At 50.8% G+C, this 25834-nt stretch overlaps 3 protein-coding genes across 4 annotated transcripts; 2 read left to right on the top strand and 1 right to left on the bottom strand.

Annotated features, from left to right (window-relative positions):
• Window positions 1-851: 851 nt before the first annotated feature.
• Window positions 852-2385, top strand: GSC2 (goosecoid homeobox 2). Its single transcript, XM_060203875.1, has 3 exons — window positions 852-1107; window positions 1196-1461; window positions 2284-2385. The coding sequence occupies exons 1-3, from the start codon at window positions 852-854 to the stop codon at window positions 2383-2385; spliced, it is 624 nt and encodes a 207-aa protein (XP_060059858.1).
• Window positions 2386-9164: 6779 nt separating this feature from the next.
• Window positions 9165-21356, top strand: ESS2 (ess-2 splicing factor homolog). 2 transcript variants are annotated; one of them, XM_060195042.1, is made up of 10 exons: window positions 9165-9333; window positions 10687-10855; window positions 10939-11034; window positions 13083-13249; window positions 13372-13489; window positions 13770-13903; window positions 15024-15126; window positions 16437-16546; window positions 19328-19443; window positions 20801-21356. In XM_060195042.1, exons 1-10 carry the CDS (start codon window positions 9193-9195, stop codon window positions 21078-21080), a joined length of 1434 nt encoding a protein of 477 aa, XP_060051025.1. In that variant the 5' UTR covers window positions 9165-9192; the 3' UTR covers window positions 21081-21356. The 2 variants fall into 2 exon arrangements, with proteins under 2 accessions (XP_060051025.1, XP_016042631.2); XM_016187145.2 differs by having other exon boundaries at window positions 10939-11040.
• Window positions 21357-22864: 1508 nt separating this feature from the next.
• On the bottom strand, window positions 22865-24256 carry TSSK2 (testis specific serine kinase 2). Its single transcript, XM_007520772.3, has one exon. The coding sequence runs from the start codon at window positions 24067-24069 to the stop codon at window positions 22993-22995; it is 1077 nt and encodes a 358-aa protein (XP_007520834.1). The 5' UTR covers window positions 24070-24256; the 3' UTR covers window positions 22865-22992.
• Window positions 24257-25834: the final 1578 nt, after the last annotated feature.

Below are 25834 nucleotides of genomic sequence, written 5' to 3'. Positions count from 1 at the left end.
AAGCGACCTTCTTGCAGGTGGCGAGCCGGGAGCTCGAACCGGTATCTTTATGCCAGTTGTTGAGCTTTCCGCCATGTTCGCTTAACCCACTGCTACCTCCTGGCCCTCAGAATCAATTTCTTTCTTTCTTTCTTCCTTTCTTCCTTTCTTCCTTTCTTCCTTTCTTCCTTTCTTCCTTTCTTTCTTTCTTTCTTTCTTTCTTTCTTTTCTTTAAGATTTTATTACTGAGAAAGGAGGAGAGAGAGAAAGAACTAGACATCACTCTGGTACACGTGCTGCCCGCTGCCAGGAGCTGATATCAGGACCTCATGCTTGAGAGTCTAATGCTTCATCCAGCGCACCACCTCCTGGACCATTTGTTAGGCCCCAAGAGGGGCCAAGCTTCCTGCGTGTCCCGGCTTCTTCCAGAAGCCTGAGACTCTGAGTCGGGTGGCAGGATGGGGGTAAAGTGCAGAGGAGGGATGGCGTGCTTACCTACGCAATGGTCTCCATTTGAGGCTGGAGCCCTAGGATCTGAGGCAGGCACTGCAGTTTGGGTGGGATTCTCCAGACCGGTTCACCTCCCCTCCACCCACCCCACCCCCCGAGGGACTAGGAGCGCCCAGGCCTCACAGTCTGTCAGTCCTGCTGCCGCTGCCCTGCGGATAGAACGGGGCGCCCTCGCCCCTGCCCCTGCCCCTGCCCCGCGTTGCCTCCGCCCGCGGGCGCCCCCTCCCTGGGCCGGGTGCGCGGGCCCAGCTCGGCCGCAGCGGGGATTAGCGCGGGCGGGATTAGCGCGGGCTGCGGGTCGGGGATTACCGCGCTCCCCGACGTATATATCCGGCCGCGGCTGCGGCGCGGGGCAGCCCGGCATGGCGGTGGCGGGGGGCACGGCGAGCCGTAGGGGCTCCGAGCGGCCCTGCCCCTTCTCCATCGAGCACATCCTGTCAAGCGCGCCCGAGCGGAGCCCCCCGGCCCGGGCCACCCTCCCGCTGCAACCCCCCAGGCCCTCGAGCCCTGCGCAGCCCGGCGAGCCTGGGGCGCCCGACGCCGCGCCCTGCGCCTGCTGCTGCTGTTGCGCACCCCGCGCCGTGCCCCGGGGCCCCCCGCAGCCGGCGGCCGCGCTGGGTGAGTGCAGGGCCCGGGCGCGGGCTCAGGGACCCCGGGATTCAGAGCGCGTCCTCGGGCCCGCGCCTCACCGCGCCCTCGCCCGCAGGCTCGCGGCTGCCGTGGCCACTGAAGCTGGGACCCGCCGCGCCCTCGCCCCTGCCCATGCCTCTGGCGGCGCAGGCTGGAGGCTCCGGGCCGCTACCCAGCGAGGGCGGCCCCGGGCCACAGCGGCGCACGCGGCGCCACCGCACCATCTTCAGTGAGGAGCAGCTGCAGGCTCTGGAGGCGCTCTTCCTGCAGAACCAGTACCCCGACGTGGGCACCCGCGAACGCCTGGCCGGCCGCATCCGCCTGCGCGAGGAGCGCGTGGAGGTGGGTGCCCTACCTGCCGCGCTGCCCGGCCCCATCTTCGCCGATGGGCGCCTTGGGCGCGCAGGGACGTTGGTGTCCAACCCCCGCTATCCCCCAATTGCATGACTTGGGCGTGGAGACCAGGACTTGGGGCGTCTGGGAGAGTGCAGAGAGACCGGTTGGTGCTTTTGGCACCTCCCAGGGGTGGAGGGTATAGGTGGCTGGGAACTGGGTTCCAGGAGAACCAGGCTAGAAGCCAACCGGCCCTTCACCCCCGTGCAGCGGTCACCGGGCAGTGCACAGAAACTTGTGGTGCACCTAGTTAAGCGCCCATAATAGGAAGCGCAAAAACCCGGGTTCGAGTACCTGCTCCCGCCTGCAGGGTGGATGATTTACAAGTGAGGAAGCAAGTGTCTATCTCTCACCCTATCTCCCCCTCCTCTCAGTTTCTCTCAGGCCTATTCAATAAAAATGGAAAAAGTGGCCACCAGGAGCAGTGAATTCACAGTGCTAGCATCCAGCCCCAGCAATATCCCTGGAGGGGGAAAAACCGGGAGGGTGCACACCCGGTTGAGCGCACATATTACAATGCTCAAAGACCAGGGTTCAAGCTCCCCAGTCCCCGCCTGCAGTGGTGAAGCAGGGTTGTAGGTGTCTCCGTCTCTCTCCCTCTCTGTCACCCCCTTCCCACTTGATGTCTGGCTGTCTCTATCCAATAAAAGATAATACCAAAGGAAAGAAAGAAACCGCCACCAGACTCAGGCTCCGCAACCTTAGTCTACCGTCCCAGCATGGAAGCGCCCAGCCCCCAATCCACTGGACCTGAGCTATCCTTCCCTGCAGGTCTGGTTCAAGAACCGTCGGGCCAAGTGGCGACATCAGAAGCGTGCTGCGTCCACCAGACTCCTGCACGGAGTCAAGAAGTCCCCTAAGGAGAACTGCTGAAGGCCTGGTGGTGCATTCCTGAATCTGGCCTGTGCTTTGGGGCTGGCTCAGAAAGAGGATAGAAATGTGAGGATAGAACTCTGGCCTCTGTATGCTCAACACAAAGCTCCTCTGCAAGACGTTGGGGCCCTTTCTCTAACTTGGTGGCCAGTGGGAAGGAGGGCTGGGAAGGAGATTGCCTGAGGTGGGAGGGGTGCTGGGCACTGAGCATCTGAGTTAACTCCATTCCCCAGGGCACTCTTGGTCAGGACCCCACCCCTTATCTACACCAGGATCAAGAGCTCCTTAGTGGAATTTCCTGACCCTGTGAGCATGCTGGTCTCCACATTCCCTTCTCTGAGACCTGGCCACCCTCCTGCTGAGGTAGGGATGATGATATACCTGCATATACCAAGGCTTCTACTTCCTTCCAGCTTTGCCCTGGGTCTGGTGTCCAGATCAGTCATATAAGAAGGTTGGCTGAGGGGTTGGGCGGTGGCACAGTGGGTTAAGCGCATGTGGCGCAAAGCGCAGGGACCAGCATAAGGATCCCAGTTCGAGCCCCAGGTTCCCCACCTGCAGGGGAGTCGCTTCACAGGTGGTGAAGCAGGTCTGCAGGTGTCTCTCTTTCTCTCCCCCTCTCTGTCTTCCCCTCCTCTCTCCATTTCTCTCTGTCCTATCCAACAATGAACAACATCAACAATGGCAATAATAATAACCACAAGGAGGCTACAACAACAAGGGCAACAAAAAGGGGGAAAAATGGCCTCCAGGAGCAGTGGATTCATGGTGCAGGCACCGAGCCCAGCAATAACCCTGGGGGGGGGGGCGGAGGGAGGTTGACTGAGGTCACCTTCAGGAACCTCCTCCCTGGATCCTCCACCCTGTGAACCATGTGTAGATGCCAAGTGTTGCCATGGCTCCATCCCCCACTGACACCCCCTCCCCCTTTCCAAGGAGTGGGAACTAGCCAAGTGAGTCTGTTGCTGTGCCAGGTCCACCCAGCAGAGCAGGTGCCCAGCTCAGGCTCGGCTAGCACCCACCCTGGCTTCTTGGTGCTGCATTTCATGGGTGAGAGTCCTTTTCTTTCTCCTTCTGGGGATTGACATGTATTGTCCTCTCTCCCAGTAATGTCTGGCAAAAGGAGAGTCTACTAGGGAGAAATCCCTCAAGATGTCTTGGAAAAGGCTAACACCCTCACTATCTTGGCTCCATACTGAAGAACAATGTGAGCTCAAGGCCTTGAATCCCCAAGCAGGCTGCTATAAGGTTCAGGCATCTAACAGTCTGGCTTGGGGACCCCATTCTGCCTACTCATAGTTCCTGGAGGAGAGTAGGGGTGTATCTGGCAGGAGAAACAGTTCATACATTAAAGATCCAGAAAGCAGGACCATAGCTTCAGGGACTTCCCAAGGCCAGCCAGCTCAGAATACATCCAGCAGCCAGGGTGTGCATAACCAGGTGGCCCCAACACTGTCTGCTTGGGCCTCTGGGACAGTGCTTTTCATCTCCATCCCTGGGTCACACCCTTCTGACTGTCACAAAGCTGCTCTGATCCTTGGCTGTGGAACTTCCCTGAAAACCCTTACTCATCTTCCTGGGCTCCAGGACCCTCATCCTTCTTTATTGAGCAGCTATTTGTCGTAGTGTAGCAAATCTTCCTCAGAGTTCTGCCTTGTAGAGACCAGAGTTGTCCTACTCTCCTTGTCTTCCTCCTCTGTTTCTAGCTACTCCTTGGCAGACTCACCCACATAGAGCTGACCATTAACTTTAGATGTTCTTGGGTTCAAGTACCATGTACTTCCCTTTCACCCCCCTCCCCTCCCCCCTTTTTGTTTCCATCGTTATAACTGAGGTTCAGTGCTGGCACTATCAATCCACTGCTCCTGGTGGCCATTTTTTTCTTTATTGAACAGGCCAGAGAGAAATTGAGAGAGGAGAAGGAGATAAGGAGAGAGAAAGATAACTGCAGACCTGCTTCGCCATTTGTGAAGCCTCCTCCCTGTAAGTGGGGAGATGAGGACTTGAACTTGGATTCTTGTGCAGGTCCTTGTGCTTAGCACTATGTGAGTTTAACTGGGTTACCACTGCCTGCCCCCAATATATATATGTATATGTATATGTATATGTATATGTATATGTATATGTATATGTATATGTATATGTATATGTATATGTATATGTATATGTATATGTATATATTTACCAGAGCACTGCTCAACTCTGGCTTATGGTGGTGATGGGGGGATTGAATTACTAGGACTTCAGAGCCTCAGGCATGAGAGTCTTTGCATAACTATTATGCTATCTACCTCTACCCTCCTCTCCATTCTCTCTCTGGCTTATCACTTCCACCTTCATATGCTTTGGTTCCCACTTCTCTGCTACGTTTGCATCTCAGATATAGCCTTCTGAGCTAAATATTTCTGCTCAACAGTCCCTGTGACCACTCCACCTAGGAGTCCATGGCTTCTTCTTTGTCCATAGCAGTCTCTCCCCCTGCTCCCCCAGGGCCTGAATCAGAAAGCTGCTAGTCACCTGACCTCTCCCTCCCATCACCACTCACATCTGGGGCAATAGCAAGCTATTTTTCTCTGCACATCCCATAATCTGTCTTCTCAACTGTTCCAACATGTGGAGGACAATTATCACCTCTCCCCTGGCCTGTTGCCGTCCCTCTCTGTCTTATTCACTCCTACTCATCATCATTCCCCTTATTCACTTTCCGCAAGTTCCAGGGTGTCAGTCTGAACCTGCCTTTCCCATGTCTAGAGCTCTCCAAAGTGCTTCTCATTGCTGCTAGAGTAAAATAAAGATCCTCTAAATTATTTATCCATTTTTACCAGACCACTTTTTTATTATTTTTTATTTTATTTTTATATATTTATTTCCCTTTTTGTTGTCATTGTTGTTTTTTTATTGTTGTGGTTATTATTGTTGTTGTTATTGATGTCGTCATTGGATAGGACAGAGAGAAATAGAGAAAGGAGGGGAAGACAGAGAGGGAGAGAAAGATAGACACCTATAGACCAGCTTCACCGCCTGTGAAGCGACTCCCCTACAGGTGGGGATCCGGGGTCTTGAATCAGGATCCTTAAGCTGGTATTTGCACTTTGCGCCACGTGCGCTTAACCTGCTACACTACCACCCGACTCCCTGCCAGATTAATTCTAAGCTATGGCTTATAGTGGTGCTGGGTATCTCCCAAAGATGGCCATCATTGTTCTCATAATTTTCTTGCTTCTGTTTTGTTTGGATTTTTTTTTTTTGGCAAGTTTTTGTGAATCAGATAGAAACCCTCTTTTTTTTTTTTTTTTTTTTTTTTTTGCTTCCAAGGTTATTGCTGGGGCTCAGTGCCTGCACCATGAATCCACTGCTCCTGGAGGCCATTTTTTCCTCCTTCTGTTGCCCTTGTTTTTGTAGCCTTGTTGTGGTTATTATTGATGTCCTTCGTTGTTGGATAGGACAGAGAGAAATGGAGAGAGGAGGGGAAGACAGAGAGGGGGAGAGAAAGATAGATACCTGCAGACCTGCTTCACCGCCTGTGAAGCAACTCCCCTGCAGGTAGGGAGCCGGGGGCTTGAACCGGGATCCTTACGCCGCTCCTTGCGCTTCATGCCACATATGCTTAACCTGCTGCGCCACTGCCCCACCTTCAGAAACCTTCTAATTTTTTTTTTTTTTTGCCTCCAGGGTTATCTCTGGGGCTCACTGCCTCCACTATGAATATGAATCCACTGCTCCTGGAGGCCATTTTCCCCATTTTGTTGCCCTTGTTATTATTGCTGCTGTTGTTGGATAGGACAGAGATAAATTGAGAGAGGAGGGGAAGACAAAAAGGGGGAAAAAAAGAAAACACCAGCAGACCTGCTTCACTGCTTGTGAAGGCGCCCTCTTGTAGGTGGGGAGTTGGGGGCTTGAACTGCGATTCTTAGCCAGTCCTTGCACTTTGCACCATGTGTGCTTAACCTGCTGTGCTACTGTATGGCCCCCTGAAACCCTCTAATTCTCACCAGCAGACCCTGTGCAGTCTGACCCTGCCCCTCTGGCTTCAGCTCATCCCTCACCCAAAGAACTTCTCCCTCCCACTGATGGGCCTTTGTGTACACAGCTGATCTATGCCTTCTGCGTGTGGTGATAATTCTTATATTTTATTTTTTAAGATTTATTTTTTATAATATACATTTATTTCTTTGATAGGACAATGAGATATTGAAAAGGAAAAGGGAGATAGGGAGTGAAAGAAAGATAGATACCTGCAGCACTGTTTCACCGTTAGTGAAGCTTTCCCCCTGTAGCTGGGCACTAAGGGCATGAACCCGGCTTCTTGAGCATTGTCAAGTGTGCACTTAATCAGGTGTAACACCACCCAGACCCGCAGCACTCTGGCACAAGTGATGCTAGGGATCAAATTCAAGATCTCTTGCTTGTGAGTCCAATCCCTTAGCTACTGTACCACTGCCCTGAGTACACTTCTTACCTTTTGGAACTGTGATGACTTCCTACCTGGAATTTTTTCTCCTGACTTGCTCCCAGGCAAACTTACTCAAATAAAAACTCTTTTCTAGGAGTTGGGCGGTAGTGCAGTGGGTTAAGCTCAGGTGGCGCAAAGCGCAAGGACCAGCCTCCGGCTCCCCACTTGCAGGGGAGTCGCTTCACAAGTGGTGAAGCAGGTCTGCCGGTGTCTCTCTTTTTCTACTGCTCTCTGTCTTCTCCTCCTCTCTCCATTCCTGTCTGTCCTATCCAACAACGATGGCATCAATAAAAACAACAATAATAACTACAACAATAAAACAACAAATGCAACAAAAGGGAATAAATAAATATTTTTTAAAAATCTTTTCTGTCACCTATCAATGCAGTTTTACATTTGCTAGTGGGATGACCTAGCTAACAGTGGCTGTCTTCTCCATTTGACGATCAATAACAGAGCAAGAACCAGTGCCACAGAATTCTCAATAAATGAAGGATTAACTATATTTTGTACTAAACAGTTCTGTGGGCAGAGCTGACTTATGTAGCATAATATAAACATTTCTTCTGGTGAAGAGTGATCATTCCTGAAAATTGCATAGGCAGTTTTCTGGCTCCCTTCAATGAGAGTTAGTGCTACTGTAGGAAACACTCTGGTATTCAGACACCTGATGATTTTTTTAAAATATTTTATTTATTTATGAGAAAGACAGAGGGAGAGAGAAAGAACCAGACATCACTCCGGCACATATGCTGCCGGGGATCAAACTCGGGATCTCATGCTTGAGAGTCCAAAGCTCCATCACTGCGCCACCTCCGGGAACACTGATGATTTTTAACCAGACGCTATTACTTTTTTTTTTAATTTCAGAGAGACACCAAGTACCTCTCCACAATTCATAGAGATATCCTTGGTGGCAGGGTGCTCCATGTGTTGTGGGGATTTGAACCCAGGGCCTTGTGCATGGTTAAGTGTGGTAAGAAACACACTTTACTAGGTACATTATCTCCTGGTCCCCCAAACAGACATTTCTTTATGGAATCATGGTAATTTTTTTTCTTTTGTTAGATAACTGTTACAAAATAATTTTCTGACAGCTTGTATTTGACTCCCTTTGCACCGGTCCTTGCGCTTTGCGCCACCTTCACTTAACCCGCTGTGCTACTGCCCAACTCCCTGTATTTGACTCCCCAACTATTTTTCAACACCTCCCATTCCCCAACACTCTGTACACATATACATACCCTTAAGGTAAGGGAAGGAAACCTCTTTAAAAAAATTTTTTTTTTATTTGATAGAACAGAAAGAAATTGAGAGGAAGGGGAAGGGAGAAAGGGAGAGAGATACCTGCAGTCCTGCTTCAGCACTCTTGAAGCTTCCCCCCTGCAGGTGGGGCCCAGGGACTTGAACCTGGGTCCTTGTGCATGGTAATGCATGCACTTAACCAGATGTGCCACCACCCGGCCCTGGAAACCTCTTCATAGTGCTTTATGATGAGGTTTTCTTTTCATTTATTTTCTTTCTTATTGTCCAAGGTTACATTTTCAAATAGAAACACTCCACAGCACCAAAGTTTCCTTCAGCACAGTGAGAACTCAGCTCAAACCTGGGGCATGTCCATGACAAAGGTACACTATGTGAATGAGCTGTTTTTATGGCTCTACTTTTTCTTTTAAGAAATAATAATAAACAGTTTCTGCATGAGCGTACAAAAAAAATGTCTTTTGGCTCTTTTCTTGCATAAAATGTGAATGAAACTTTCCGTGTCCCTCCCTCTCTCTCTCTCTCTCTCTCTACCAGAGCACGATCAGCTCTGGCTTATGGTGGTGCCAGGGATTGAGCCTGGGACTCCATCGCCTCAGGTGTGACAGTCTTTTTGCATAACCATTATACCATCTACCCCTACCTTGAATAAAAACTTTGAAACGTGTGCATAGCCACATTTTCTGGAGAAAGAGTGTGTGTGTGTGTGTGTATGTGTGTGTGTGTGTGTGTGTGTGTGTGTGTGTTTAATCAATGTTATGGAAGCAACCTCAGTGATTATTTGCAAATAAGTGACATTGTTAAGACCTTTCAATGGCTTTGTGTTGGAATTTCTCGGCGTTAGCGTGCTGCCACCCTTCGTAGCCTCCACAACGCAACGCCCTCTGGCGTCACAGCTCAGATACGCACGCCTAACTCGGGGCAAAGACTACAACTTCCAGAAAGCCAGGGCTATCCGTGACGTCACACCAAGCGCCTTGCTGGCCTTTCACAGGCGCAGTAACCCCATTGGTTTATTGTGTGAGGCGCCTGCGCATTTGGCCCCTCTGAGTTTGTGACGTGATGCGATCCTGGATAGTCCTGTGATTGAGATGGAGACCCCCGAGGAGTCTGCACGGGCGCTATTGCTCACCGCGGCGTCCAGGCCTCGGAAGAAACGTGCCGAGGGAGAGCCCGGAGCTGCAATTGCGACAGGCAAGCAGCGGGTTCTGGATGAGGAAGAGTATATCGAGGTAAGACCTCGGTGTGGACGCTTAGGACTTTCTTTTCCCCACTTGCTTTCTGCTTGGACCTTCCTTTCGGGCTATGGCCGCCTGTCCCCCCACCGGGGGAGAGCAGCCCGAGGGAGCCCCTGACACGGTGCTGTAGGCAGCTAGAGACCCCGTAAGCACGGTGAGGAGACAAGTGGCTTTCATGTTCCAGTGCTCAAGGACCCGGGTTCCTGGGAGCAAATGTGTGTGTGCCGGACACACAGATACAGAAGTGGCAGGCAGCCGGCCTCCACCCCCGCTGATGGGGAAGAAGATACGGGGCTCATGGTTGGTGCTGGGGGAGAGTGGAGAATGAAGTCACCCAGAAAAAAAGGCTTGGTTTGGAAAAAGAAAGCCCTAGAATGAAGATGGAAATCTCTCCATAGCTTCTGCTGGTTGGAGGTGGAGTCAGGAGGATGAAAATGACCAGTCACTGAGAGAGGTTTCATGGAGGCCAGAGGAGTATTTAGTAATGTTAAATATTTCCGCAAAAACACTGAGTATTCATATTTGTTAAAAAGTACTGGATGGGGAGTCGGGCTGTAGCGCAGCGGGTTAAGCGCAGGTGGCGCAAAGCACAAGGACCGGCATAAGGATCCCGGTTCGAACCCGGCTCCCCACCTGCAGGGGAGTTGTTTCACAGGCAGTGAAGCAGGTCTGCAGGTGTCTATCTTTCTCTCCTCCTTTCTGTCTTCCCCTCCTCTCTCCATTTCTCTCTGTCCTATCCAACAACGACAACAACAATAATAACTACAATAAAACAACAAGGGCAACAAAAGGGAATAAATAAATAAAATAAAATAAAAAGTACTGGATGGAGAAGATAGCACCGTGGTTATGCAAAGAAGACTCTCATACCTGAGGCTCCAAAGTCCCAGGGTCAGGGCCAACTACCCCATACCCCCCCACACTACCACCATTATAAATCAAAACTGAGTAGTGCATAGCAGGAGTGTGGGGGCACAGAATTTTGGTGGTGGGTGCAGTGTAGACTATATGTTAGAACCTTGTAGACAAATTAAAAATGGCCTGTATGGGCCCATGTGTATGTGTGTGTAGGTATATATATTTTTTATTATTTTTTTAACCAGAGCACTAGATGATGGTACTGGGGATTGAACCTGGGACTTTTGGTTCCTTAGGCATGGAAGACTCTTTGAATGACCATTATGCATGTGTGTGTGTTTGTATGAAGCAAAAGTATATGTAGCTATGAGGACCGTGAGAGTCGAGACAGTATTTGAGGGGACTGGCAAGGACCTTGGCACATACATTAGAGTGAAGCAGGGCTGCCTAAATGGCAGCTTGAACTTTTATTCTGATCCCTCCTGACAGGGCCTCCAGACAGTCATCCAGAGGGACTTCTTTCCTGATGTGGAGAAGTTGCAAGCACAGAAGGATTATCTAGAGGCTGAGGAGAATGGAGACCTGGAACGAATGCGGCAAATTGCCATTAAGTTTGGCTCTTCCCTGGGCAAGATGTCACGAGAGCCTCCGCCACCCTGTAAGAATCCCTGTGGGTGGCAAAGAGAAGAATACCTGCTAAACTGCCTCAGCATCACTCTCATCCCCTTCTCTCACTTTCAGATGTGACTCCAGCCACATTTGAAACCCCTGAGGTGCACACAGGCTCAGGAGTGGTAGGCAGCAAGCCTCGTCCCCAGGGCCGAGGGCTGGAGGAAGGTGAGGGTGAGTGCCCTTCCTGTTACCTTTGGAAACTAGAGCAGCCTGGCACATCACATATTGTCCCGGAAGGATGTCCTTCTGTTAAAGAGAGTACTGGTCTAGAAAGAAGAATATTTGAATCTACACACAAGATAGTCCTCGGAGCCTCCATACTCTTGGGAATCTTGTTGCCTTTCTCATCACACTGCCTTTTTTTTTTTTTTTTTTTGCCTCCAGGGTTATTGCTGGGGCTTGGTGCCTGCACTACAACTCTACTGCTCCTGGAGGCCATTTTCCCCATGTTTTTGCTCTTGTTGTTACCCTTGTTATCATTATTATTGTTGTCATTGCTATTGTTGTTGTTGAATAGGACAGAGAGAAATTGAGAGAGGAGGGGAAGACGGGGGGAGAGAAAGATAGACACCTGCAGACCTGCTTCACCGCCTGTGAAGTGACTCCCCCCCTGCAGGTGGGAAGCTGGGGGCTCAAGCAGGGATCCCTACGCTTTGCACTATGTGCACTTAACCCATTGCGGTACTGCCTTAATAACTTAATTTTAAACTTTTTTTTTTTTTAGTACTAGAATACTGCTCAGCTCTGGCTTATGGTGATGTGGGGGATTGAATCTGTGACCTCAGAACCTGAGCCATCAGAGTATCTTTGCATAGCCATTATGCTACCTATCCCCACCCTAAACTTTATTTAATTTGATAGAACAGAGAGAAATTGAGAGGGGGAGGGAGAGAAACAGTGACACCTGCAGCCCTGCTTCACCACTCAGGAAGCTTCCCCCCCTGCAGGTGGGGACCAGGGGCTTGAACCCAGGTCCTTGCCCACCATAACATGTGTGCTCAACCAAGTGTTCCACTGTTTGACTCCACAAGTGAGTTATCTTAACACATAAGCTGAGAAGTATTAAAAAAAACATTACAAGCTTGCAGGGAATTTTCCTAGAAAATAACCTTGTGTGTCCTGTGGAGCAGAAGTGTTCTACTTGCTACAGGGTTTCCTCATAGTCAGTATCTTTGTCAGTAGTAGAACATAAGCACACACAGATGCCTAACATGCCCTTTACAGCTAGCTTCTAGTATATGGTGTTCTAAAAACACATGCCCTGTGTACTCATACACATTTGGTGTTTTTTATTTATTTATTTTTATAATATTTATTCCCTTTTCTGGCCCTTGTTTTATTATTGTAGTTATTATTGTTGTTGATATTGATGTTGACGTTGAATAGGACAAAGAGAAATGGTGAGAGGAGGAGAAGACAGAGGGGGGAGAGAAAGATAGACACCTGCAGACCTGCTTCACCACCTGTGAAGCAACTCCCCTGCAGGTGGGGAGCTGGGGGCTCGAACCGGGATCCTTACACTGATCCTTGTACTTCTGCTGCATGCGCTTAACCTGCTGCGCTACCACCCGACTCCCATATTTGGTGTTTTCTGCCTCAAAAATTCAACTCTTAGGGGTCGGGCGGTGGCGCAGTGGGTTAAGCCCAGGTGGCGCAAAGCGCAGGGACCGGCATAAGGATCCCAGTTTGAATGTGGATAATGTGCCTTCACTACCTCAGTTGAGGTGCCACTTTCTGTAGTTGCAGATAGAGCAAAGGCTGCTGGGTTTGAGGCTCAGTGTACAGAGGCCCCATCTGGAGCACTGTATAGTATAGGAACTATTCTTTCAGGGCCCACTATCAGTTTGGGAGGCTTAAGCAATAACAGCTCACCTGTGGCACAGGTGCCGGGAAAGGTAAGGAAACCCAGGGACAGAGGTAGAGTCCAGCTTTTGGAGGCAAGCCCTATAGGACTGATGTGGTCTGGGTGGAGGAAAACTTACTGTGATTACCTGCTCTTGCTGTAGTGCTCAGATACCCAGCCTGAATCAGATCACACAGTTCACTTGGGATCCAGCAGCCGAGATAAGAACCACCAAGGACTCCTATCTTTTGGGGGACTGGTTCTCCTTAGTTGGGGAGTTATTTGGCAGATAGACTTTGGAGAAGGGGTGACTGCAAAGTGGTATTTGTGCCGTTTATGGTACTGTTACCCTGTTTGTACCCTTGAGCAGGAGAAGCTGCAGAGGAGGAGAAGGAGCCTCTCCCCAGCCTAGATGTCTTCCTGAGCCGGTATACAAGCGAGGACAATGCCTCCTTCCAGGAGATCATGGAAGTGGCCAAAGAGAAGAGCCGCGCTCGCCATGCCTGGCTCTACCAAGCTGAAGAGGAGTTTGAGAAGGTGTGACTGGGTGAAGGGGTGTAGGCAGCCTCTGTCAGGTGGTGGGGAGTCCTGGGACAGGAGAGTGCTTGGAGGCCTCTCTGACCCTTTCTTTCCCACCCACCCACCCCCCTGTGATGCAGAGGCAGAAAGATAATCTCGCACGCCCATCTGCAGAGCACCAAGCCATTAAGAGCAGCCAGGCTGGTGTGGAGACCTGGAAGTATAAGGCCAAGAACTCCCTTATGTACTACCCAGAGGGTGAGTGGGGAGGCATGGTGTGGGGCTGTGTGGTTGCATAGGGTCTTTAGGGTGTGTATGTCTATGTTCCCTTTCATCCCTGGGCCTCGTGAAGGTCCTGGTCTGTTTTGGTCAGGGAGGCCTGTGTATAAAGTCAGTGGGAAAGGGAAAGCTCCTGGCTTTCTTTGGTTCCACAGAGACTACTAAGTTCTGTGCTTCTGTTCAGCATGAAGCAACTTAGGGCTAAGGTGGGTCTGTCCACCTTTCTGACATCCGTCTCCATCTCGGAATGATTTTCCAGGTGTCCCTGATGAAGAGCAGCTCTTTAAAAAACCCCGGCAGGTGGTGCATAAGAATACTCGCTTCCTCAGGGACCCTTTCAGCCAAGCTCTGAGCAGGTCACAGCTACAGCAGGCTGCTGCCCTCAATGCGCAGGTAAGTGGCCGGGAGCTATCTATGGGCAGGCATCACCTCCTGATCATGGTCGCCCTTCTTAGACTAGGTTCGTTCATGGACTTGATGGGGCTTAGCAGTGTGAAAGTGTTTGTGACCCTCTGGAATGGCCGGCGCTTTCCTTGACCCAGGTGGGCTTCCATGGGGGCACTGTCAGACACATCCTGTGGGTTCAGATTTGTGGCAAAGGCACGAGAACTGAGAGGGTGCTAAGAGCCTGCTCAGTTTTGCCAGACAGACCCACACTGGCAGGGCACCATATGGTAGTGGCTGGAGTTGGCTGGTGTGGCAAAGAGCAGAAAAATGTTATGGTTCCTGTGGGACAGTGACAGGGGTCATAGTATTGAAAAGTGGGAAGTAAGAGGTAAGAAGACTGGAAGGTCCTGAGGAGTGCCTTGTGGGGAGGAGATCAGAGCACAGGCTCCTGTTAATTTACTCCCTACAAGGACCTGAAAGTTACCTGTGTGGGGTGTGGCCCATTGCTGAGGGAAGATCTTGAATGGGAGATGTGGGGAGTTTCCCTCACTATGACTACTCAGTCTTCATAGCCCAAGGATGCTGTCAATCCCTGAGTCCTGGCTCTGCCCCTCTTGAAATAAAGTGTTGCTAGAATGTTCCTTGACATTAACCAGCTCTTTCCCCTTGACTTTTTTTTTCTTTTAAGATTTTATTAATGGGTGGGGGAGATAGAATAATGGTTATGCAAACAGACTCTCATGCTGGAGGTGCCTAGGTTCTTGGTTCAGTTCCCAGTACCACCATAAGCCAGAGCTGAGCAATGCTCTGGTAAACAAAAATTTATTTATTTTGGACTGGGGAGATAGCTTAATGGTTATACTAAAAGACTTTCTTGCCTGAGGCTGTGACATCCCAGCTTCAGTCCCCACCACCACCATAAACCAAAGCTGAGTACTACTCTGGTTAAATAAATAATTTATTAATGAGAAGGATAAGAGAGAGAGGGGGGGGGGCTCAAACAGCACTCTGGTACATGTAATACTGAGGATTGAACTTGGAACCTCATGCTTGAGAGTCTTAATGCTTTACCCACCGTGCCACCTCTCAGATCACCTCTTGATATTAACCTCTCTGCATGTTCCAGCATAAACAGGGCAAGGTGGGCCCTGATGGCAAGGAGCTGATACCACAAGAGTCCCCTCGAGTGGGTGGATTTGGATTTGTTGCCACCCCTTCTCCTGCTCCTGGTAAGAAACGCGCCCTTTGGCAAGCTGATCCCACCACCGTTGGGGCTGCCTGGGGGGAGTTGCACTGATCAGTTAGCCTCAGCCACTTTTGGTGTTCCTGCAAGTCTGCCCCACACTTTGTATGACTCATGGAGACCCTGCCCCATCTGTGCAGTGATGGGGCAAGACAGAGCTGTGGGCATGCTAGACTCTCAGGCAGATCTTACCTGAGACATGCAGGCCTGTCCCATTTAGCTGATGGCTTCCCAGCCTTACCCTAAGTTCAGCAGGACAGACTGGGCTTGCAGAAAACAGGGCTGCTGGGCTCTGCTGGATACAATGGGCAGGATGTGTGTGCTGAGGCCTATAGCGAGGTCAACCCAGGACCAGTGGAGTCCAGTGGGCTGCCAGGCACTGTATTCTGATATAGGAGATACCAATGGAAACCCTGCCACAGTCTGGAGGCTCGAAGCCTCCAGCCACAGTCTAAGGCTGAGTGGACCTGAAGGCGTCCCGAGGCTGCTCCTCAGGCTACTGCCCTCTTTTCTGTCCTAGGTGTCCTAGTCAGTTCTGGGTTAGTGTTCCCTGACTCTGGATCTTCTCTCTCAAATCCTGGGGGCACTGTCAGCTGTGCTCACTGGCCCCCAAACTTGTGTCTACTCATTTAGGAGGTGCATGAGACTTGGGGAAGCCTGCTCCCCACCTACTGCAGGAGGGTCTCTTCATAAGCAGTGAAGCAGGTCTGCAAGTGTCTATTTTTCCCTCCCTCTGTCTCCCCCTGGAAGCGGTGGATTCATAGTGCCGGGACTGAGCCCCAGCAACTGCAAAAAAGAGAGACACTTGGGGATGGCTCATGGTGTACATGGTGTTGCTTTCACCACTGCATACTGCCTTCTGTACTCTGGGCTGCTGACTGCTGTGACGCTGACCAGGGCCCATGTAGGCACCTCGGGTCTATCCAAGGTCCTGGAGGTGGAGGAGGCCTTGAAGTTCCCTTTTGTCTCCCCTGTTGGTATGATCTGATCTGCCATTAGTGCCTGGGGAGTTCCCTGGCCCTGTGCTAGAGGGGGGTCTTCACCCACCCCGGCCAGCCCAGCTTTCCACTCTCAGACAAGCCCTGCTGCTGTAGGACTATGGACCTGACTTGGTACAGCATGGCATTGGCCTCTCCCTCAAGGCAGGGGTGGCAGGGTTCTAGGAGTCTCAGGGGAGAAGAGAGAGCCTGGGACTTTGGTGTTTTGCTGAGCTGCACTTCGGGGAAGGGAGGGCCTGGGCTGTGCCCCACCCCCCAGTCTGCTGACCTAAGGTGGTTGTGGCCTCTTCATCTATAGGTGTCAGTGAATCTCCTCTTATGACCTGGGGGGAGGTCGAAAACACACCCTTGAGAGTGGAAGGATCGGAAACCCCCTACGTGGATAGGACACCAGGGCCAGCTTTTAAGGTGAGTCCTGTGAGGAAAGCACCTGGGAGCCAGAGCAGACCCATGGCTTCTGAGCTCTTGTGCCTTGTACAAGGGTTAGCCCACCGGCATTGGTCAAAGCAGAGCTGACCCCTGGGCCAAGCTGCATGCCAGATTGCACACACCTGTATTGGTGCTGGTTTTTTTTTTTTAATTAATAATGATCAGTAGGGTAAGAGGGGTTCTACACAATTCCCACCACCAGAGTTCCGCATCCCATCCCCCTTCAAGCTTTCCTATTCTTTTTTTTTTAATTTTTATTTATAAAAAGGAAACACACTGACAAAAAGCATAGGATAAGACAGGTACAACTCCACACAATTCCCATCACTAAAGTTCCATCTCCTGGGGAGCCGGTGGTGGCGCAGCAGGTTAAGCGTGCAAGGCGCGAAGTGCAAGGACTGGCTTAAGAATCCTGGTTCCATCAAGAAGAACAAAATCAGAAAAGAAAACACAAGTAGAACCTGAACTGAAATTGGTGTAGTGCACCAAAGTAAAAGACTCTGGGGTGGGTGGGGAGAATACAGGTCCAAGAAGGATTCAGAGGACCTAGTGGGGGTTGTATTGTTATATGGGAATCTGGAGAATGTTATGCATGTACAAACTATTGTACTTACTGTTGAATGTAAAACATTAATTCTCCAATTAAAAAATAAAATAAAATAAAAGAATCCCGGTTCGAGCCTCCGTCTCCCCACCTGCAGGGGGTTCACTTCACAAACAGTGAAACAGGTCTGCAGGTGTCTTTCTTTCTCTCCCTCTCTCTGTCTCCCCCTCCTTTCTCCATTTCTCTCTGTCCTATCCAACAATGACAACATCAGTAACAACAACAATAAACAACAAGGGCAACAAAAGTGCAAGGACCGGTGTAAAGATCCCGGTTCAAGCCCCCAGCTCCCCACCTGCAGGGGAGTTTTTTCAGAGGCGGTGAAGCAGGTCTGCAGGTGTCTATCTTTCTCTCCCCCTCTCTGTCTTCCCCTCCTCTCCATTTCTCTCTGTCGTATCCAACAACAACGGCATCAATAATAATGACAATGATAACTACAACAATAAAAAAAGGGCAACAAAAGGGGATAAATAAATATTTTTAAAAAACAATAAAAGAAAAAAGAGGGGGTCTGGCGATAGTGCAGTGGGTTAAGTGCACATGGTGTGAAGCACAAGGACCAGTGCAGGGATCCTGGTTCAAGTCCCTGGCCCCGCACCTGCAGGAGGGTCGCTTCACAAGCAGTGAAGCAGGTGTCTATCTTTCTCTCCCCCTCTCTGTCTTCCTCTCCTCTCTTGATTTCTCTCTGTCCTCTACAATAATAATAACAACAACAGTGATGACAATAAACAACAAGGGCAACAAAGGGGGAAAATAGCTTAGAGGGAAGTGGGATAGAGAGAAAGACAGAGAAACACTATATACTTTTTTTTAAAAAAAAATTTATTTTATTGGATAGAGACAGAGAAATTGAGAGGGTAGGGGGAGATAGAGACAAAGAGACACCTACAGCCCTGCTTCACCACTCGCGAACCTTTCCCCCTGCCTGCAGGTGGGGACCAGGGGCTTGAACCTGGCTCCTTGCTCACTGTAAGTGTGTGCTTAACCAGATGCACCACTGCCTGAACCCAACTTTTTTTTTTTTTTAGGCTGATTATTTATTTTACCAGAACACTGAGTTGGTATTGATGCAAAAACCAAGTGTTAGAGGAGTGAGTCCATCATCTGCTTTGAAGGCCCCCCAAAATCTGGCATGGAGTCCAGGGTTAATGTGTTTCTGCTGAGGGGACTGGGCCAGAACACTAGAACACTGCAAGGTTCCATTTAAACTGCACAGAAACAGATTACCAGCCCCTGTAGACACAGAAATTCAGAATGACTAGGAAATATTTTCTCTTGTTTGGAAATCACAGGTGTATATAAGGAGATCACCTGTTTCCTAATTGTGCCCCGGGGTACAGGCTTTGCCCCTGCTCATAGCCCCATTCACCCCATCCCAGGTAGCTCAGAGCAGAAACCATGCCCAGGGAATTCTGCAGATGCTTTTGGTGGCTTGATGCCTTGGACTCATTTGGGGAAGTTTTTGTTTGGTCATTTTTGGTCACCTGCTCTAACTTGGCTTTTTTGGATAGAAAGAGGCACAAACAGAGAGATACCGTGGGCCAGGCAGTGGAGCACCTGGTTAAGCATTCACATGACAGTGTGCAAGGACCCAAGTTCAAGCCCCTGTTCCCCACCTGCAGAGGGAAGCTTCATGAGTGGTGAAGCAGGGCTGCAGGTGTGCCTCTGTCTCTCCTTCTCTATCTCTCCCTCCCCTCTCAATTTCTCTCTCTGTCTCCAATAAATAAAAATAAAGACTTAAAAGAGGAAGGTACCAAGCAACAGAACTTCCCCCAATGTGGTGGGGAACCAGGCTCAGACCTGGGTCACACACAGGACAGTGCAGACACACTACCCAGGTGAGCTGTCTTGCTGGCCCTTTAGGAAGTTCTTAAATATAGAAGGTCTGTAAAGACAGGAAGATGTTTGCTCTGGTAATCAGAGGCAATTAAAATACCTTGCCTCCTAAAAGTATCAGAAACTACTAATTTGACAGTCCTTGAGGACAGGTTGGAGGTCCAGCCTCTTGACAGTGTCATGTCAAGTGAGCTGGTTAGGGCTTTGCAAGGGGGGTTGTAAATAGAACAAAAGGGGTTGTGGAGACAAAGATGGGCACTCCTAGCAGTGAGGAGCTGTCTGGCATGGCGAACACCCCCTGCATGCCTGCTGCCTTACAGATCTTGGAGCCGGGCCGCAGGGAGCGGCTGGGGTTGAAGATGGCTAATGAGGCTGCTGCCAAGAACCGGGCCAAGAAGCAGGAGGCCCTGCGGAGAGTGACAGAGAACCTGGCCAGGTAAGGGACAGCCTGACCTGAATGCATGGGGCTCTTTCCCTGTTACTCCCCAGATTGTGGGCACGCAGATGAGTCTGCTGACTAGAGTCCAGGGCAGGACTGACGGGTTCTGTGACACCTCCTCTGACCCAGGGGATAGCCCCATGTACAGCAGGACAGAGCCCTTCTCTGTCTCTTCTTTCTTCAGCTTCCACCTTGGCATGTCTCTGAGAGGCAAATTGTCTCACTGTGAATTCCTGCCATCCCTGTGCAGACAAGTCTTACTACTCTTGGAGATACTTGGCGGTTTTCTGGAGATACTCTGGTCTTTAAATTCCTGCACAATTCTACTGCTCCTTGTGGACTTCTCACTTTTATTTTCAGATAGCCCGTGAAAGGCAGAGGAGAGACCAGGGAGAGCAGGAGGAAAGACCTTGTAGTACTGCTTCATCATGCATGCAGCCTCCCTCCCCTTTGTGTGGTATTCCCATGCTCTGGCCTGGATCTCAAAGCCAGGTGTTGAGGATAGTGTGTACTTTCCTAGGTGAGCTCTCTCCTGGCCTAATTTTAATCCTGCTTTTCTTTCTTTCTTTCTTTCTTTCTTTCTTTCTTTCTTTCTTTCTCTTTCTTTCTTTCTTTCTTTCTTTTTTAATGTGCTTTTTTCCCCTTTGTTTTAATCCTGCTTTCTTTCTTGCCATTTTGTGCAGGACATTTTGCTCCTGTACAATTTTTTTTTCTCTTTTTGCCTGCAGGGGTATCGCTGAGGTTCGGTGCCTGCCCTACTGATCCACTGCTTCTCAAGGCCATTTTTCCCATTTTATCGCCCTTGTTGTTATTATTGCTGCTGTTGTTGGATAGGAGAGAGAAACTGAGAGGATGACAGATGGGGAGAGAAAGATATAGACACCTGTAGACCTGCTTCACCACTTGTGAAGTGACTCCCCTGCAGGTGGGGAGCCAGGGGCTCAAACCGGGATCCTTCAGCTGGTCCTTGTGCTTCGCACCATGTGTGCTTAACCTGCTGTGCTATAACCCCCCCCCCTTTTTTTTTTTTACCAGAACACTACTCTTCTCTGGCTTATGGAGGTATAGGGGATTGAACCTGGGACTTTGGAGACTCAGAAATGAGAGTCTTTTTGCATAGCCATTATGCTATCTACCCCTTGCCTGGCTCCTGTACAGTTCTATCACTCCAAGTATACTCTTTTTTTTTCCCTTTTACTTTACTATCAAGTAGAGACAGAGATGGAGCACTGTTCCACAACTTATACTCTGTATGTGGTGCGCCTGTGTAGTGCCAGGGCCTTGAACCCATGGTAATGTATGTGCTATGTGCTTGACCTGACCCACTAACTATGCTTTCTTGCCTCCCTCCCAGCCTCACCCCCAAAGGCCTGAGCCCAGCCATGTCCCCAGCCCTCCAGCGCCTTGTGAGCAGGACAGCCAGCAAGTACACAGATCGGGCTCTGCGGGCCAGCTACACACCATCCCCAGCACGTTCCACCCACCTGAAGACCCCGGCTGGTGGACCCCAGACCCCCACAAGCACACCAGCTCCTGGCTCTGCTACACGCACCCCACTTAGCCAGGACCCTGCCTCCATCACAGACAATCTGTTGCAGCTCCCTGCCCGGCGCAAAGCCTCAGACTTCTTCTAGGACCAGGCCTAGACTGGGCTTAGGGGAGTTTTGTGGAGCCTGCGGGACAGGTGTTCACCCAGCAGAGGACTCCAGCTTCCTGGGAACCCAGGTCCGGGCCAAAAGTGTCGACTGCCCGAGGAGCCATAGAAGAAAGGTGCTGCACTGGCCAGGCTGGCACAGGGCTCACCGGCTCACACAGTTCTGGGCATGCATCCCAAGGCCTTGCTGATACTGCTTTCTATTGAACTCCTGTCTATTTTTATTTAACTGTCATTAAAAAGCTCTCGTGCAGTTTGGCAGGGCTGCTCTCTATCTTGACGCCCACACAGCCCTGAGGCTGCCTCCAGTTGCCCTCAGCCTCAGGACCAGGCCTCTCAGGAAAGAAGCTGCAGTGAGTGGGGGAGGATGGCAGCCTTGGGACCTGTCATCTGAATGGAATATAGAGCACCTTGGCATCCCTCTCCTATCTCCACCCCAGCTCTTTCTGCTTCTCTGCGGAAGGGTCGAGCTCTGGAAAGTTATGCTCTTCAAGACCAGTGGGGGCCCAGGGCTGCAGCCTCCCAAGCCTGGCCACTGCAGTGACAGGCTTGCATGGATCCATCATATTGAGCTGCATCCTTACTTGAGGCACCTCCCCAGGGCCTCACTGTTACCTGCAGTTACCCAGCTACCAACTCAGAGTAGGCTGTTTCTACATGCCTCCTACCTTCCCCTCAGGACCCTAGACTCTGTCTGCCATACTGCTCCATCACCAGCCTCACTCCCAGTAGTGTGGTCCCCAGATGACAGTAAACCTGATGCAGTGTCAAAGCACTTGGGGCCAGGCTCCAGACACCCCCAAGAATACAAGGAAGGCCAGCTGGCATTGGAAGCACAGGTGCTGACACTGGGAGGCTTAGACATAGCTGTTTCACACACAGCTGGTTCCCTAACTGGTTTTTGCAGGCCTCTGGTAGGACCAGTGGGGGCTTATGCAGCTTAAGTATTCGAGCGCCACAGAGTCCTTCCTGCTTGAGCTCCTTATCCCTGAGTGAGGCCTCTGTCCTGTGTCAGCTTGAGTCCCAGTATTCTTTTATTATTGGATAGAGACAGAAATTGAGGGGGAGCTAGAGAAACAGACAGACACCTATAGCCCTGCTTCACTGCTCATGAAGCTTCCAGGCTTGAACCTGGATCCTTGCACTGTAATGTGTGCGCTTAACCAGGTGTGCCTGGGCCACTACTAGCCTGTGTTCCTGTAAAACTTAGACAGGGGAGGGCATTCCTGGACTGTGCCCTGTGCACCAAGAAAGCTGGCCTGGACTTAGCAGGCAGGTTTGGGCCCAAAGGTGGGGTTGCCCAGGGTTAGTATATGTGACTCTGAGAAGGGTGGGCTTGAAGCTAAGAGATGCCTTAGGAAGTGGGGAATCAGAAGTTAGAGTGGGCTTCAATGAGATGCACAGGGGATAGGGATACTATCCAGGAAAGGCCACCTAAGGCCAGATACTGACCACCTTGAGAACGCGTCTTGTACCTGGGGAGTGAGCACGGGGCAGGTCAGTGGTAGGCCAATGTGGGGCCTGGTGGGCAGCCACTGCTTCTGTCTTGTGCCCACAAGGCTTCACTGTGAGTCTGCCTATGCTCGAGCACCTGACCCTGGACGCTCCATTGGAGACTCCCGCGCCGTAGGGAGGGTGCTTGGCTGAGTCCTAGAGAAAAACACTCGTCAAGGGGCACTCTCAATGCTTGTATACACTTTGTGGTTTATTTGGTGGTCAGTAATTAATGGCTTTGCTACGAAGGAGAAGAAAGCTAATAGAACGTAATCAAAATAGCGGTTTAATTGACGGACTTTACTTGTTCCTTGCACCTGTGCCTTCTTCAGCTCCTACCTGCCTACTTAGTTTATGTGGGTGCATACCGTGCGCCACACCCCCAGGCCCTCAGCACCCTAGGTACTGGCTTTCCCCACCTCAGATCCGGGGAGATGATGGTCTTTCGCCCTGGAGGTCTCGGCCAGCCTTTCCTCCATTCGGTCCTCGTTCTCAGGCCCCACCAGCAGCCGGTGCTGGGTTTTTGCTCCCAGCTTGTGGTCAGGCCGGTGCTCAGGCCTCGAGCCAGGCCGGGTGTCCAGTTTGCACTCAGCCCGGTATTTGCCCTCACCCTCCCTCTTGAAGGAGGCCGAAGACATGGCTTTGGGCTTGGGTGGCTGCAGCCATGCATGGCTGAGGATCTCATCTATGTGCAGCCGCCGGTTGACATCTGGCTGCAGGATGCGGTAGATGAGGTCCTTGCACTCTCCCGTCAGGTTCTTGGAACGGGGGAAGTCCACTCGGTGCTCCTTCTGGATGCGCAGCATCTTCTTGATGTCAGAGTCGTCATAGGGCATGGAGCCACAGACCATGATGTAGAGGATCACGCCCAGGCTCCAGATGTCATACACTTTGGGCTGGTAGGGGATGCCCTGCAGTACTTCTGGGGCAGCATAGGCCGCTGACCCACAGAAGGTCTTGCTGAGGATGATGCGCCCACTGCCGTCCCGCAGACAGCGCTTTGAGAAGCCGAAGTCAGACAGCTTGATGTTGAAGTCCTTGTCGAGGAGAAGGTTCTCACATTTGAGGTCTCGGTGGACAACATCCAGGTCATGGCAGTACTTGACGGCCGAGGAGAGCTGGCGGAACATCTTGCGCGCCACGTCCTCGTGCAGGGCTCCCCGACACTTGATGAACTCCAGGAGGTCCCCCTGGACCCCAAGCTCCATGACGATGTAGATACGCCCATCTGACGTCTCGAAGATCTCATAGGTCTTGATGATGGAACGGTGGTTGACTGTCGCCAGGATGTCCATCTCCCGAGGAAGGAACCTCTCCACGAAGTCAGTGGGCGTCTTCTTGCGGTCGATAATCTTGACTGCTACATTGAACTTGAGGCGCTCGGAGTAGGCGGATTTGACTTTTGCATAGGAGCCCTTGCCCAGGTTGATGCCCACGATGTAACCCTTCTTCCTTAGGACAGCGGCATCGTCCATGGTGCCAGGAGCGGCAGGTGCCGCTGCGCTCTACATCCCCTCCCCACGTGAGCCAGCAGGCATCATCCTCATTTACAGTGCAGGGAGCCGTCTGGCTGGGTCGGGGCTGGACTCGGACGGGTGGAACGCTTGGCATTGTCTCTGCATGACTTCAGCGCATGAAGTCATAAAGCCAGGCTGCCAGGAGCGGGGACTGGGCTGGGGTGGGGGGCAGGGAACAGGGGCCCTAGAACCCTGGAAGCCAGGCTGGCTTGGCAGAAGTGCCAGCTCCTGCACCACCGCACCTAGGAAGAAAGTTAGCACCCAGGACTATGGTAACCCTCCCTGCTCCTCCTCCTTGCAGTGACTTCTCTATCATCAATCAGGTCCGAGGTGATGGGTTACCCATCTCCAGCCAGAGAACCAGCCCCGTGCTGGTTCCTCCTGGCAGTGGGACTCACCCTGCATTAGTTCCTGTTCCAAGGGGATCCATCCTGCAGCCTGTCTAGGGTGTGGACAGAGTCTCCTCTTAGAATCAGTGGTGCCTGGGAGGGTTATGTCTGATCTGGCCATCCGAGCAGGGGTTCCAGCCCTAATGGAGAAGAGCTCTTGTCTGCATTGGAGAGCTGGGAGGGTGAGGGTGCACTGAGACAGGAAGGCAGGCAGGGCTGGCCTGGAGGATGGACCCTGCTTGAGTCAGGAAGCAAAGGGTGTGAGGTTTCCAGGAAGTGACCTGTCTGGGAGGGGAAAGGGCTTGCTTTGGCTGAACCCCACAGTCAATAGTGAGGTGCTGGAGTGGTAACTTTTCCTTGAGTGACAGGTACTTCTGGCAAGGCCCTGGGCAAGAGGAGCCATAACTAAAGTCTCCTTTTAAGTTGGTTTTTATTTTTTAAAGATGTTCTTTATTTATTAATGAGAAAGATAAAAGGAGAGAGAGAAAGAACCAGACATCACTTTGGTAAATGTGCTGCTAGTGATTGAACTCAGGACCTCATGCTTGAGAGTCCAATGCTTTATCCACTACGCCATCTCCTGGACCACTTAAGTTGGTTTCTAACAGTGTTTGGAGAATAGAATTGTCATGACTAGTGATTTATGCTTTATTTATTATTATTATTATTATTATTTTAATATAGGCAGAATAGTAGAGAAAAGTGAAAGAGACCACAGTGCTAGTTTCCTTCAATTCTTAGGGGCCAGGCTTGAACTAGGGTTATGTACATGGAAAAGCAGTCCACTATTGGGGCTGGTGGCACACTCGTATAAGCACACATAGTACTAAGCACAGGGATCTGCATAAGAACCCAAGTTCAAGCCCCCGCTCCCCACCTGCAGTAGGGACACTTCTCAAACAGTAAAGTAGGTCTGCAGGTATCTGTCTCCCACTTCCCTCTCAATTTCTCTCTGTCTATCCGAAAAAAATTAAAAATTAAAAAAAGCCACCAGTAGCTGTGGATTCACAAGTGATGAAGCAAAGCTGCAGGTATCTGTCTCTCTCCCTCACTATCTCCTATTTCCCCCCCTCCCCCCGATTTCTGGCTGTCTCTACCCAATGAATAAAAATAAAAAATTTAAAAAATTAGTAAGAAAAAAGGGGAGATGGCTGCTGGGAGTGATGGATTCAGTGATAACCCTAAAGGCAGTTACAATAAAACAAAAAAGAATAAATGAAAAGAAAATAGGGCATCCAGCATGTGCCTGGAGAGGTCCTCTGGAAAGTCTGCTCTGAGCTGCTGTTCCTTTGTTGCCCTCCATGGGCATGCTAGGCCTATAGGACTTACCATAA

Source organism: Erinaceus europaeus, chromosome 1, assembly GCF_950295315.1.
Source record: "Erinaceus europaeus chromosome 1, mEriEur2.1, whole genome shotgun sequence".
Taxonomy (NCBI): domain Eukaryota; kingdom Metazoa; phylum Chordata; class Mammalia; order Eulipotyphla; family Erinaceidae; genus Erinaceus; species Erinaceus europaeus.
Note: the sequence above shows the minus strand (reverse complement) of the source record. Positions and strands in the feature narration are given on the sequence as shown.

What these genes read in the sequence shown, in the direction of transcription:
- GSC2 (XM_060203875.1), top strand. Translation starts at nt 852, where the DNA reads ATGGCGGTGGCGGGGGGCACGGCGAGCCGTAGGGGCTCCGAGCGGCCC. An exon ending in GCAGCCGGCGGCCGCGCTGG is followed by an intron (nt 1,108 to 1,195) that starts GTGAGTGCAGGG and finishes CCTCGCCCGCAG; the next exon opens with GCTCGCGGCTGCCGTGGCCA. An exon ending in TGCGCGAGGAGCGCGTGGAG is followed by an intron (nt 1,462 to 2,283) that starts GTGGGTGCCCTA and finishes CCTTCCCTGCAG; the next exon opens with GTCTGGTTCAAGAACCGTCG.
- ESS2 (XM_016187145.2), top strand. Translation starts at nt 9,193, where the DNA reads ATGGAGACCCCCGAGGAGTCTGCACGGGCGCTATTGCTCACCGCGGCG. An exon ending in ATGAGGAAGAGTATATCGAG is followed by an intron (nt 9,334 to 10,686) that starts GTAAGACCTCGG and finishes CCCTCCTGACAG; the next exon opens with GGCCTCCAGACAGTCATCCA. An exon ending in CTGAAGAGGAGTTTGAGAAG is followed by an intron (nt 13,250 to 13,371) that starts GTGTGACTGGGT and finishes CCTGTGATGCAG; the next exon opens with AGGCAGAAAGATAATCTCGC.
- TSSK2 (XM_007520772.3), bottom strand. Translation starts at nt 24,069, where the DNA reads ATGGACGATGCCGCTGTCCTAAGGAAGAAGGGTTACATCGTGGGCATC.